Source organism: Anabrus simplex, chromosome 6, assembly GCF_040414725.1.
Source record: "Anabrus simplex isolate iqAnaSimp1 chromosome 6, ASM4041472v1, whole genome shotgun sequence".
Lineage (NCBI taxonomy): Eukaryota > Metazoa > Arthropoda > Insecta > Orthoptera > Tettigoniidae > Anabrus > Anabrus simplex.
The window spans coordinates 92,847,952-92,863,368 of NC_090270.1; the positions used below are offsets into that span (position 1 = coordinate 92,847,952).

At 36.7% G+C, this 15,417-nt stretch overlaps 1 protein-coding gene across 9 annotated transcripts in view; it reads right to left on the reverse strand.

Moving 5' to 3' along the window:
* trol (terribly reduced optic lobes) overlaps positions 1-15,417 on the reverse strand; it is a 918,151-nt gene that overhangs the window by 866,130 nt on the left and 36,604 nt on the right. For 8 of the 9 annotated variants that reach the window (XM_067149796.2, XM_067149794.2, XM_067149791.2 and 5 more), the window contains exons 5-6: positions 14,346-14,618; positions 4,690-4,800 (exon numbers count right to left, since the gene is read on the reverse strand). In XM_067149796.2, the coding sequence (XP_067005897.2) occupies positions 4,690-4,800; positions 14,346-14,618 (384 nt within the window). The remainder of the gene's footprint in view (positions 1-4,689; positions 4,801-14,345; positions 14,619-15,417) is intronic. The other variant, XM_067149795.2, reaches the window with a different exon arrangement.

Sequence of the window (15,417 nt, forward strand, 5' to 3'; positions counted from 1 at the left end):
GGTTTGGTTTATTTTCCACAACCTGAAGTAAACGACGTATTTCACGTTATGATGCTACATGCTGATTTCACGAACCATGTAACGCAGTATAATAGTACAATATCCGTTGTATCCTTCTCTGCTAACCGTAGCCACATTACAGGAAGAGGTCCTTACTGTTTTAAGATTCAGGGGATGATTCATATGTACATTTCAGATTTACTGCCTCTGAAAACTGCCTATCATAATACGGCCAGCTTTATGTGATAGATTCAAGTCTTACGAAGAGAATTCCTTGTGAAAATTCTCTAAGTTGCCAAGGTTCAACAAATTATATTTGTATAATCACAACGGAAGTGTAAGGTAAAAGGCAAATAAATGGTCTTCCGGAGTTCAGTATATTTTCCGTTACTTTTCTCAGGCTTCCTGTATCGTCAGTTTCACATATTTTAGTCATTGTTTGCAACTATTGCTGCGAAAGGCCAATGGTAATTATATAACTCTGTCTTGAAACATATCTTCTTCCATAATCTACACTTCTTTAGGGTTTAACTGACTATCGACTTACAACAAGGAAAATGTAGATATTTGTCTTCTCCTTTCTTCCTAGTTAATCTTCAAGAAATCCAGAATTTTGATTTTCTGGTAGAGTTATAAAATTAGTATATTTTAATTCTGCAAGAAGTTATGATGCTACACAATGATTTCACGAACCATATAAGGCAGTATAATAGTACAATATCCGTTGTATCCTTCGCTGCTAACCGTAGCCACATTACAGATTACTGTTTTAAGATTCAGGGGATGATTCATACGTACAAGTGCGAGGCAGTACAGTTCACTAGACATGTGGAAACTGAGTACATAGGAATAATTTTCCGCTCTTTATATTCTGATGTGAGATCAGGAAATTAGGAATTTCCTACATCTGAACCTACCAAGTTGACTGGCCCTAACTTGTCACTCTAAGGCCGCCCCTAGTGGACTTTGACTGAACTAAAAAACCGTAGAGAGAAAAGCAGCAGAAAAAAGTAAAGATGGAGTGAGCTCTTCTTGTATATTTGTGTAACAATAATTGTGGTGTAAAATAAAAGTGTAGCTAAAGCGGATTCAGTGTGTTGTGTACTTTACTACAAGATCATAATTTAAATCAATTAATGATACAGTGGAACCCCACTTATCCGCATAAAAGCAGGCCAGTCGCGATTGGGACGACAAAAACAATTGCAGTTTTCATGTGTATATCACTGGAGTTTAGGAAGCAGTGTTTAAAATTGTAACACAATAACAAAAGTTCTCATGACACCTTGATACATGGCTGATATAATTAACTCCAGGAGCTATTCCGAGACTAAACTATCCATTGTTAAGTTAATGAATTAGGTAATTAATGAAATAATTATCTTCTCTAGGCCTTTGGGAATCCAATCCCCAATCAGAAGGCTGTGGTGGTAGTATTTAATTGATGACTATGTTTACTTGCCATGTCACAGCGTCGTCCGCGAGTACATGTGTTTTAGCCCAGTCACGAGTTACTCGCCCACACGCTGGTAACACTGCCCTCATAACTTCTCTGACTTACGGGGGTGTACAGAGTTTAAAGGTAGTGTCGAAGAGAGACAAGTAAAGGAAAGAGCGATCTTGAAAAATAGACTTGTTGGAATGAGCGATGCACCTGAAAAACAAGTTTCAAAGCCACGAAACATCTCAGCGCAGAGTGAGAAAGGTGAATTTAAAGGCGCAAGGATCTTTGGCAGGAGTGCAAAGTAAAAGCTGTGAGTTTGAGGATAGACTATACGAACGCGGCTATATGTGAACGTAACGATGAATCAATAATTAATTAATTAATTAAACACACGTATTCTTATTTTTAAGAACACACTAATTCCAGAGATAAAGTATGGAACAAAATACATTAATCAGTCCAGATAAACACAACATTCAGATAAACGTGGTTCCACTGTATAAGAAACTAGAATAAAAATGCAACATTTTCCATAAAAACGCAAAATAACGCAAATGAATACCAAAGGATTACGTCATCACTAACGATGAAATACAAAGAAGCAAATGAATACATCACAGCTTACACTATTGTAAACAATTATTAATCTGTGACGAATGACTTAACTACACTACTACGAAAGCGAGCATCAAGGTACTGATTACTAGCAAAAAAATCACATTGAAAGGATCACAATATAAGTACACTCACGATCGTCACCCTTAAATGGAGCTGCTGTAGAAAAGAAACACATAAAACAATTAAATGGTATAAGACTATCTCCGTAACAATGTAAGAAATACGCACATAGTGCACTTTTAACAAGAAATACTGAACTGCATCCGAATTAGGACATTCACTTTGGAGGACTCAGAAACCTTACGTTAAAATAAATAGGATATAGTTTATATACAGTCCACAAATCGAATTATTCCGATGCACACCCGTTTAAAAATCTCTCAACTACAATTTAATCTCAAATCAATTAAATCATCGGAAAATTGCGGTAAATGATTCTGTTGAACTCTGCAAAAATGATTTCTTCCGAGTTAAAATAAGCAACCCAAAATCCTAAAGACAAACTATATATATATATACGTTTGAGGATAAAACTAAGGACACATAAATCTCCTGTATCTCAGAAACGGCAGGAACATTTAAAGAATGTGACTTTTCTGTACATAATGTATTAATGAACTACAAATGTTCAGTGTATACGGAATATAGCAATCGTTTCCACCAAGAATTGTTAAGTCAAAATCGGGATTATCAGACACACTAAACTGTAAAGCACTAAGCACGCTCTGGTGTTACAGAGTTGTACTACAGGTAACTCACGCTACAGTAGCGGTCTCTAGCCCTGGAAACTGGAACTCGCTATGACTTCGTTCTACAAGTACAAAATATTGTTAAAAGAAAGTGTATTGTTACGAAGATGATTTTGGTTTGAAACTGCTTTATAGTTCACAGGATCGTATAAATTCAGAAATACGTTGTCCGCGTTTTTACTGAAAAATTTCAGTAATAAATAAATTATTAATTTATGCTGAGAACATGGTTAAATTAGTAAAAGAGTGAATTCCTGTAAAGAAGCATGCATACTAATGAACTTTTCTTAAAAATTATAAGGGAAATGTTTTAATTTCGTTACATCCTTTGAAACACTACTTACATGACATTGATTTACACGAATTCACAAAATGCTTACAAATTGCTCCTAATTTTATGTACGTCTGTTGGCTAATTGGATAAGGCTGATTTTGTAATTAAAATGGTAAATTCATAATTGGCCGCTGGTTACCTTGAAGTTCCTGATATATAAAACAATTGTCCGCCAAAATACTACGAGAGAAAATAGCAGTGGCAAAATATGCAACAGCGATATGATATGGTGAAACAATTACACGGTCTCCTTAACACAAAACAGACATGCAAAATGTCTCCTGCCTATAATATTAATGTTGACGTTTTCATTTGAAAATCTCGACGAGTATGAGATCAGTTCCAACTGATTCTCCTCGCACAAGAATAACTTAGCTTATTTATTCTATAATTGCTGTCATCTTCAGACAACATTATCTTCTACGAGTGATAACAGCTGAAAACACAACATGAGAATCGCTCTTATAGTACAGTCATCACAAACATTCATTTATATGCAGCTCTTATCAGGTCTGTAGCCATGAGGATCAAGGTGAGACTAACCCTATTTATCCCTTACTTGTAAGTCAGCTTTCCTTACAACTTCAGACCTTATAAAGGATGTTTTGCTATCGTTCCTTATTTCGTTGGAAGTGGGCTTTTGAATTTCCAGAAAACAAGAAGTTCAGAACAAGATTATAGCCTGCATATGTAAAAATCTACATCCATAAGAATGAGTGCCATAATAGTATATCCCTAAGCCAACATATTATATTATATACGAACTATCTTTCAGAAATGTAAATGCATACACACCGATCATAACTTGGTCCGGATAACTAAAGATTTGAAATAAATGAAGATTATGATGAGGCGGCTTCAACATGGACTCTGAGGTACTATAAATAAATGTCATACAAATTTCATTCTTCAAGAAGTGATACAGTTGAATAACATGGGCGAGAATTTACGCTTGCAACAGTAACATCCAATATCTTACAATACAGACGAGTTGAAAAATGAAATAACTGTTCGAAACCAGATAAATCTAAATTCAACTAACGAAGGGGAATGTAATCCTAAGGAAAATATGATTAATCTGGCCTTATGAAAGTCCCTGCTATTCACAAAATGATTATACATATCCCCTAATTTTATGTAGGCCTGTTGGTTAATTGGCCAAGATTGATTTTGTAACTATTAAACTACTTAAATAATAAATTCATTTTCGGCCCCTGGTTACCTTTGCCTGATATACGAATATAACTTACAACAACTGAGGGATAATATAGAAAGGCCAGAATGAAAAACTAAATGTCTAAGTCTGACAAGAATTAAGCATAAATTTAAGCATAACAATCTTTCAAGGAATGTTATTTTAAGATGCTTGTATCTATCAATTCCTATTAAGTGCTTTCCTGGATATCTTAACTGCAACGCCTCAAATAACTTTCTAGACGGCATCTCGGAACCCCCGAATATGGCTACAGACCTGATTGGAATCTTGAAGAGTTGAAAAGGTGATCTGGAAAATAAATTGTATGTAGAAGTGGTGGTGTACTTACGACAACTCTGCTCGTCAGTGCCATCGTTACAATCTCGACGACCATCACATCGCTGATCCTGGGAGATGCATCGGGTGATGTCACACATGAACTCGCCCACACGACAAGCACCTACACAGGGGAAACACAGGAGCGTATGAGAACACTGGGGTACAAGGGAGATATCACAGGTAGTCACAAGGTAAGTAGATTACCTGTGATATCGTTTGGAAACGTCGCTTTATAGTAATCATGATTATAATTGTTGTTTTATAATTGTCATCAGCCTTTACAGTAGAAAACATATACAAGAATAAGTCTTCTCTCCTGGATACTTCGCACTGAGGAATGTTTCACGTCCTGGTACTTAAACTTACTTTGGAGAACTGAAAAGTCATAGAATAAGCTATTTGTGCCGAATGAATCTGAAGTAAATTTCAAGAGCAGGACATATCTTTTAATCGTCCAAGCATGAGTTCTCCCGTATTATAATGTGATGAGCCTTAACAAATTTGGTGACTGTGTGGAAAAATACAGGGATAAAGGGAGATAATTTGTCTTAATCGCTATAACCTTCATTTCAATTAGGCAACCGAAGCAATAATATATTAATTGAAGTCTTCAAAGTGTGGATTTCGAGGATGTTAAAATGGGTGGAAGAAGAGAAATAACTACAAGAAATTTTGAAGATGAGAGTGAAAAGAACATTTCATCACTAGTCTGGAAAAAAAAATTTGTAGGCCACATCATCAGACATTATAAATCCCCACTAAACGTCTTCGGAGGTACAATATGTGATAAAAAGACTAGGAGAATATACAATGTTATGGAAGATCTAAATTATGAACAGATGAAGAGGACAGCAAACGAAAATAGATGCAGCGACAAGCCTTTAGTGATTGCTGCTAACATGGTCGATCATAACATGTTTTTCTTATTGATAACGAGAGAAAATATTCCGTGTCCAAAAGATATTCTATGAAGCATTATCAAAGTTGTAACATATAATTACGCATATTTTAACAATGTGTCAATACTGTAAAACTGAATAGTATGGTATTTTGTTTTCAAGCATTAATGCAGGGCGGTTTTAAGACTAAACGGCTATATAATTCCAGCTAGTGAAAATACGGTCTCCTCTCGAGTCCAGCCGAGGTAATTTCATTCAGTAAAAGTTTTAATCATGACTTGGAATGGTATCTTTTATCCTTTATTGAAAACATGTTTTAAATCCTAAAGATTTTGTCGTATCCCTGTTAAAAATTGTCAAACTATTATAATTTTGTGTCTGATTTTCAATACTGTGAAACCTGTTCTGTAATTTAGGAATGCAGGATACAAATGAACTCATTTCGTTATATTTCAAATAACATCGCATTTATGTATCCTACACAGGTTCGATGCAATCCCTGAATAGCGCTGTTATAGGCCTAAGCTCAGTATGATGTGCTAGTAGATATTTAGATAGCCACGTTAGTGTTCCCCAGGGATCTACCCTCTCACCTTTATTATTTGCTCTGTACATATACACCGATATCAGACAACTCTGTACGTAGTAATGCCAGCTTAGCTTATTTCATAGCAAGATAGAGACAGCTATCAGTCGGATGCGCGGATTTCTACCCATTATTCAATCGCCGTTTGCTACTTACTGGTTATTTTCATTGTTGTATGTTGTTTAAAGGGGCCTAACAGCTAGGTCATCGGTCGGTTATTTTCATACCTAAAATCTACTGTACATTGGATTATTCATTATTTGCAACCCATTGCACGGAATAAGGACACAAAGTCGAAAATGGAAGTTATACATCAGAGGTGAACAGACGTGTCTGGGATGTAAAAATTGCATGTCTACGTTTTGACTTCTTGCGCTACCTATTAGTTTTCTTGACAAACTAAGTTACGCAGCAGTTCGAGTCTTCGCCACTCGACGTCCTTCCCAACTCCTAGCCCTTCCCTATCCCATCGTCGTCATAAGACCTATCCCTGTCGGTGCGACGTAAAGCAACTAGTAAAAAAAAAACCTTAGTACAATTGTTAAGAAAATCAATGAAAACCGTAATTGCGTTTTTCATGGTTTTATTCTTTTGTTCACAATTTGCTTTACGTCGTACCGATAGAGACAGGTCTTATGGCGACGATGCGATATGAAAGGGCTAGGATTTGGTAGAAATTGGCCGTTGTCTTAATTAAGGTACAGTCGCAGCATTTGTCTGGTTTGAAAATGGGAAATCACAGAAAACTATCTTCAGGGCTGCCGACAGTGGGGTTCGAACCCACCATCTTCCGAATGCAAACTCACATCTGTGCAACCCTAACCGCACAGGACACTCGCTCGTTCTCAGTTCTTAAGAATAATAACTTTTTGTTTCGTAGTTATTTTGTTATGTATAATCTGTTAATTATTGTTTTCTTTTTCATGTATTTTCCAAATTTCTGTTATACTGAATTAATTTTGCAGACTGAAGACCTTCACAGTTAATAACCTAACTAGGTAATAAAAACATAGTAGTGGTCAATTACTTTCCATCTAGCATAGTACTACCGGAATAAAGAAATGTCATGCAGTGTCGGAAGATTGTTTTTGTTTGTTTTTGAAACATGGTTCTTCAGCGAGCTTTGCAACATATTGCAATTATGAATTATTAAATGACAACCTACAGCGCCAGGAATAGACCTACAACACTAAAGCACAGGGAACAAGTACCTAATTATCCAAACTAACTGGTCTTGACCTAAATTAAAACAATGTCAAACAGATATTCTGGAATCAATCTCAGATAACATTGTACTCAAAACGGGTGTTTCTAAAACCAGATTGCTGAATATCGAACACCCCCAAGGGTTCTTAATGTCGGAGAAAGGTTGTTGATTATGCTTGTTGTTTAAAGGGGCCTAACATCTGAGGCCATCGGCCCCTTTGGAGAAAGGCTTGACGACCATGAGGTCCTATATGAGCCTGGCATTGCATCTATTCACTTAAACCAGCCTCATCGCTTTGATCTTTCGAGTATGACCTCCATTATCCTCTTCCGACCCAGACGATATCAGGTATGCGAGACCCAGAGGGTCTTCCGTTTTCATGAACATTCTCGTTCTTTTGCCGATACCTACATTCTTCGACATGTCGCATCTCTTGTTTATTTCTCTTCTGATTAGAATAAACAAGGCATGCTCACCTTTCTTTGTTTCTTCAAACAAAACCACAACCACCATGAATATCGAAGCAATCAATTCTTCTGAACCAAATTACCATGGTTCCCCGAACCAGTTTGGGGCATTCATACCAACACTATCCTTGAGACAAGCAACCATTTTCACAATTGTTTTTATAAGTTGCTTTACGTCGCACCGACAATGAGAGAGGAAAGAGCTACGAGTGGGAAGGAAGCGTCCGTGGCCTTGTGAAAATGGGAGTCCACGGAAAACCATCTTCATGGCTGCCGACAATGGGGTTCTAACCCACTATCTTCCGAATGCAAGCTCACAGCTAATTTATTTTTCTAAGCCGGGATTAAACTTATATCCTAATGAAGGATGCTGGAGAACTAGAATGTAAAATTCTATAAGATGCCTCATTATTTTCAATTAACCTAAAATCGAACGTCTGCATCCGTATCTACGTACAGCTATGAAACTTAAGATAGCGATGAGCATTTCTTCACAAAATGAATTTTCAGCATCAGATTTTAACGTTTAATTTTTTTTCTTTTTAAATAGCTCATACTAAGTTGAATAAATTTGTCTACAAAGCGTTTACATCAGTACGGCTATCGAATATATTGCAATACACTGCCATTCCGTGTCAAAATTTACACCTTCACGTTCTCATTTATAAAATAACATGTATGTTATTCAGACTTTAAGTGGATGCAAATGCCGCTAGAATAACTTATTTACATATGAAAACGACTTCCTCTAGCAATTGTCCGTGCCGTAGTCCCCCTCTCCCGCTACCTCCCCACTCTATAATATGAGTTACCTGTCTTATCTGCATACCAATTTCTAACACCAGCTTGTAGTGCAAACACAGAGTACAAAAGGGCACGATCCACACGGAGCGCGTACAACACGTGGTGTAAACAAGAAGTACGAAATTTATATAGGATGGAGCTGCAATTATGTACCATCTACATACATAAAAATATGAGTTGTATCTGTAAATTGCTCAGAATTTAAAAAGAATGGTATTTCTGTATCGGCTGTGTCCACAGTAGGAAGGAAATACAATTTTTAATTTTCCGTTATCTCTATCTGCATGTATAAATGTATGTAGGCTATGTATGCACATCTCGAGAGAATGGATGAACAGAATTTAATGAAAATCGGTATACAACGTCAAGCAATACGGCATTACAATGTAGGCTATAAATAATTTTATTCAATATGGGTGAAATTGTAGTTTAGAGAAGAGCTCAACACCTAGAGGCGTAAGTGCGACGTTACACAACTAGAAAAAATACAAGTAAAGTGTACAGATAAATTGGCCTTACTGCGAAGATCGCAGTGTGTTGAATCATGCCCTTCTTCAGCCCTGATAGAGGTAAGTATTCCGGATGATTCAAGATTCAAGATACCCGTCTCCCTTAATCTCGAAAATCATAGATTAGGGAGAGGGTATTATTTATTGTAATCGTTTCATAATTTCATAATTTGTGATACATGCCGTATACAAAATTAGAAGGAGTAACTTAAATAACTATTGTGAATAGTGTTAATAATTGGTACGTATTCCGGATGAATGGAGTATATACCTGTTATTTGGTTGAACGAGTCCAGTGGTATCCACAACAGTAGTGGGATATCCAATCCATTTGATTCCGTTCACATTACTGAATTGATACAGAGATTCGATACACAGCACATTAGAGTCACCGTTCCTATTACATCCGAGTGTACTGGTAGCTAGCAGCAAGAACATACAATGCTCACTGCTCCCATCTGGTTTTCATTATATGAACTGCTTTCTTATGCATGTCATCCAGATTCAGGTTTCTCCATTACATTGATGTTACAATGCAATTCCCCCACAGTGAAAGCTCTAATAAGTTAGATGTAAAAGATAACTGTCCACGTGTAACCGGTGATCTAATGATTCGATGATTGAAGTCTTGTGCAATGATGCGATATACGAACTGATAGAATGCTGAGCAGTTCTTCCCAATATAAGACAGATATTTTTGAGTGGTCAGGAGCATGACTCTTAATCGAAGTGTAGGCTATAAAAAATGATGAGTTGAGTTGAAACAATTGCTGAATACCAACTAGGTTAAAATACCAAGATTCGTTAAACTAATAAATAGAAGAACTGCGACGAAAAACAACTAGAAAAGATACAAATAAATTGTACGGACAGATTCGCCTTGCTGCAAAGACCGCAGTGTGTTGAATCATGCCTTTCTTCAGCCTATCCACTTTATCCACTTACTATCTACTTTGCAATTACAATATAACTACTTTTATAACACTGCAAATGAATCCAACTATTATTTAAACTTGCCTGTTGTGGAAATGCAAGTGAGTGTATTATTTGGAAATGAGCTGAGAGCGAGACTCCATAATGAAGACATAAGCGTACGATATTTTCAGTGAGTCATGGCTCTTTATGTCTAGCTCGCAACGGAAGTTCGGCTCCCTGTCAATGTCCGGTGTTTTTATAATGAACTGCGTGTGCTGTGTCTCACCGATGCACGAGCACACCACTCAGCACTGTCTGCTGCCAGTCAGCTGACTCGCGTGCCGTGAGCTCACCACTGCTGTGACTCGATTCACTCTGAGAGTTGAATGAATCGACACATTGCTTCGCGGCATACACACAGTAGTCTACACTAATGCACAATGAGTTTGTCCGTAGTCAGAATTTAGGTTGCGATATTTATTATAACTTAGTGATAAGGTTATCTCATACTTCAGCAATGTCAAATCTTCATAAACTATGCCTATCGGAATACAAAATGAAAATGAGAAAGATCGGGAGTAAAAGAGGATTCCATAACTCACTGCTCTTAGAAGTCAGGCATATCGGCCTTGCATAATTCCACACAGCTATTTAAGGTGTGCATGTTTACGCATTACAACTCTGTATTCACTAGTGGACCGAAGGTTCACTCTTCGTTTTAAACCTTTATAGACCTAACATGACGTAAACCGAGCAAGTGGCCGTCACGTAGCTGCCAGCTTGCATTTGGTAGATGGGGGTTCGAACCCCACTGCTGGCAGCCACGAAGATGTTTTATCCGTGATTTCCAATTTTCATACCGAGCAAATGCTGGGGCTGTACATTAATTAAGGACATGGTCGCTTCCTTTCCACTTCTAGACCTTTCCTATCCCGTCGTTACCATAAGACTTATCTGTGTCGGTGCAACATAAAAGTATATTCCAAAAATGAAAATAAAATACATGATGAAAGCTATTATGTCTACTGTATACTATTTACATTCCTTAGTTCATTCCACAACTAAAACCACTTCCCTATCAACTGCGATCAGACGGACTGCCCAATATGGTAGTGAATAGGTATGTTTGTAATTGGTAGCGATCTATCAGGTCTTCTGTGATACTGCTCTACCATTTTATTTCTGCTCAGTCCAATCATATACGCAATTCTGGAGCGATGTCTACAGGGGTGGGTATAGTTATACAGTACAGTAATAAATACGATTAAAGAAGTGGACTCCGTTCTACCTAAAAGAGTACGGAGTTTTAGAGTGCCATCTGTACGGTATTTGCATTTTACGGGGAAACCTGCATCATGCTATATGAACAAACAAAAAATTGCTGTAAGATGTCACGCAAGATACGACTAAGAGACGTGTAATTCCCAGCATGCTCAAAAAGAAATAGGCGCAGGTGCTTCACCCAGTATATTTAGAAGATAGTAACTCAAGGATACATTTTAATGTGTGTATTTCAATATCCCTGAATATTCAGGCGGTTTACAGGAAGCTTGAAACAAACAAAAATTAAAATACCCCCTCTGATATTGGGTTAATGAAGAAATATTTAGAATAGAAATGATTAAGATATAACTCTGAGCAACTTTTGTTCCCTGCAAGATTTGGAGTGGAATTACTTCTTTAGGGCAGTCGAGTTTATAATTACACTAACACCTTTCACGTAAGTAAAGTGATACAGTAAAATACATGATATATCAATTAAATACGAAAGTCGTCTTGTTTTTGGGCCATCACAAACTCAACTCCAGAGAATAAATCTATGACAACGCTTAAACTACGTCAGAAAATCAATTAGGATTATCGTTGCTCAATATGTGTTATAAGTATTGTATGAAGCTGTTCTGTATTATTTTGACTGGAATGAAGCATGAATCTGAAATAAATAACCTTGCTTGAATACCAACTTGATGACAGAATTATGTCTCGTAAAATAAAAACAAAAATATTCTTTAAAAAATCAGTACTCAAAAATCTTCATAATATTTACATGCAGTATATAGTAAAGCAGAGTAACGAAAAATTCAGATTCACCGATGATCACACCACGACGATTTCTACTTTTGTACATATAGGATGAAGATAAATTCGTTTAAATTAAAAAGTGCATTATATGCACACTATACATTTGCGGCTGAGCGTATTTGTTGATTCTTTGATACATTATTGAATTATAGGATCTTCATTCACTTTAGATACTAAGATTTCGAGAATGACTGTAATATTGTTGATGACTAGAAAGCGTCTCTATACTTGCTACTGTATAACAGAACAGTAAAAGCGTAACTTCAAAATATTCTTCACAAAATGCATAAAGTATACAAAGGTAGACGCCGAACAAACAGCTAAAAGGGATATGACATCCACTCAAAAGCGTGTACTTAAAAACAAAAGAAGCAAACACTTGATACAGCCTTTGAAAGCAGGAACATAAATAAAATGCTAATGAATTACACTAACACTACTTAAAAACGGAGTAAACAGAAATGATGATAAACATTAATAATGCCAAGCAAGTAATTTTGCAAAGCAACCTTGATAACTTATTGAATTAAACATACAGCACAATTTTCCCCCTGTTTACTCAGTTTTAAATCATGTGTTCTTCATGACTGTTCCAGAAGTTGAATTACAAACAGGAATCATTTTCTAGCAAACAGAATTTCAAAAGAGCTTAAACTTTGAACAATTATAACCAAAAAAGCCTAGTTTCTTGCAAATAGAGGAACATATATATCTCCATAAAAATTATGTTGCTGAGTTGCCAGTGTCTAGAAATAGTATTTGTAACAGAGATTAACTTATACACATATTGTTACAATAATCAAACTTGAAAACCTAAACCTCTTATAATAATTGTCTACAGGGATGCATTAGCTCATTTTAGGCTGCAAAATAGGCACATGTGACCAGTATTTTCTCGGTGAGGTACTCTTATTTATCATAATGGCTAAATCAAAATTAAAAACCCAGTACGAGTTAGTAACAGAACATTAATTTTTCACAAATGTTTCAAAATTTACTTCTAGGGATGAACAAATGAATCAGTAAATGACAGACAAGAAAGAATGGTCTCAATACAAGATATTTCTGTAACTGAATATGATATGTAAAACAGGTCACGAGACCTAACAGGAGATCAAACAAGTACTTCCCCAGGAGTTATGAAATTCCGTCGGCAGATGAGTAATTACATACGCATTTTATTGTAAATAAGCCCATAAGCCTTATGTTCGTAGCTTCCATGAATTTGTGATTCTAGGAATGTTAAACGAATTCATCAGCAACTCTAATTGCAAAGTATATAAGACAGTTCATGTTATGAACCAAACATCAAGACTATTTAAACTGTTAAGACTATTACTTTACAGAAATATCGTGATTTTTTGCATAGTTATTTATTCATGCGCTCGTCCTTACATATTTAAGTCACGAAACCAAATATAATTATTATTTGTAACTACATTAAAACTGCTTCCAAAATTACTGACATGTTTAATTATTTTTAAAGTATTTACTACTGGTATAGTATTATATCCTGTTACCTTTAAATGAGGCACCAATGTATTTGAGTAACTGATGTCATTCTAGTCACAAATCATTACTTCTATTTACATCCTAACCTCCTTTATACAATGTTTAAAATTTTCCCTTCAAAGCTTGTTGAAATGCAACCTTGTATTTTACTGACAAATCCTAGTTACTTTGAAATTATGACTAGTGCTGTCCTTCTCTACCCTGAGGTAGCGCATAATAATAAGGCAACAAGAGTTTTATATCATAATCTCTAGAAATGCACCTACTTTAACCCTGGTCTTAGTTTGGCCTTGTACAGTATATTATTAAAATGGATCATTAAAACATGCAACATGTACCATGTACCCAGTTCACTAGTTGTCATAAATATAGAAACGTTGTCCGAGAACTGAAGAGGCTATGTATTTGGCACAATTACTGTACCATTTCTCTCATCAGTATATAAAACAATGAATAGAAGCAGCCTCATTACGTGAATATTATTAGGGATAAAATGCTGAACATCAGTCGGCATAGACTGATGTAGTTGACGATAGGAGATATAGTGTTCCTCTTGCCTTGATAATGGCAAATGAGAGAGAAATTTGTGGAAAGTGCAGGTATAATTATGAGAACATTAACATCAAACATCGCCTGCGTAAAGTGTTTCCTGTTTGCACAGAGAAAATCTGTATATTTGAAGTACCAGGGGTTGTGGGTGGAGGCGGCAAACCACAGTCCTCTTCATCAGTGCCCCCAGGGCAGTCCGGACGTCCGTCGCACACCTGCGTCTGACAGATGTAGATGGAACCGTCACCGCACCGGACCTTGTCGTCGGCGCGACAGCGGTCAATAGGATCAGGCAGAGGCACAGGGACGCCCCCAGGCGTGAGTGTTGTGAAACGGACCGTCTCGTTTCCACCGCTAGTAACCGGAATGATCGTCTTCCTGTCTTCAGGGGGCTCAGTGGAAGGGGAGGCTGTGATCCAAGGAGAGGACACATGCACGCATACACAAAGAACACTTTTGGTCTCACCGCTACCACCGTGATTTACTTATAGCACAACGGCCAAAAGTCTAGCCGTTTATAATAATAATAATAATAATAATAATAATAATAATAATAATAATAATAATAAGAAGAAGAAGAAGAAGCATATTAAGAATAATATGTCCTCGGCTGTTAGACGGAAGTCTTCTGATTTCAAGCAATCAGCGTGTTTTGTGTGGCGTGTCTATTGCGTCCTGCTACACTAGTTAATGGTGGCTGCAATCAGCGCTCCAAGTAAGCAAGTTAGAAACTGTGTGTAGACAGATTAAAATGTTGAAAGTTACATTTTTTCTGGATGGGTGCTGTATGTGCCAAGTGTGTGCGTCATATGTAATACGACACCATAGCAATGTTTGAATTGACCATCTTCAAACATCAACTGATCTTCGCCAGGATCAAACCATGATCTTAGACAGAAGAAGCTAACTCACTAAGCACCAACCGTTACCTCCGCGATAAATAAATACAGGCTGATTCCTAACGGAATACTTCAGGTTTTAATTCACAGTAAGATAAAAATGTCCCTATGTCTGAAAATGTACTGTTAACCCACGGAAATATTATTATAATGATTAATATTATAGAGCAACATCAGAAAAATAAATAATAATAATGTTATTCACGTCCCACTAACTACTTGTACGGTTTTCGGAGACGCCGAGTTGCCGAAATTTAGTCCCGCAAGGGTTCTTTAATGTGCCAGTAAATCTACCGATACGAGATCGTC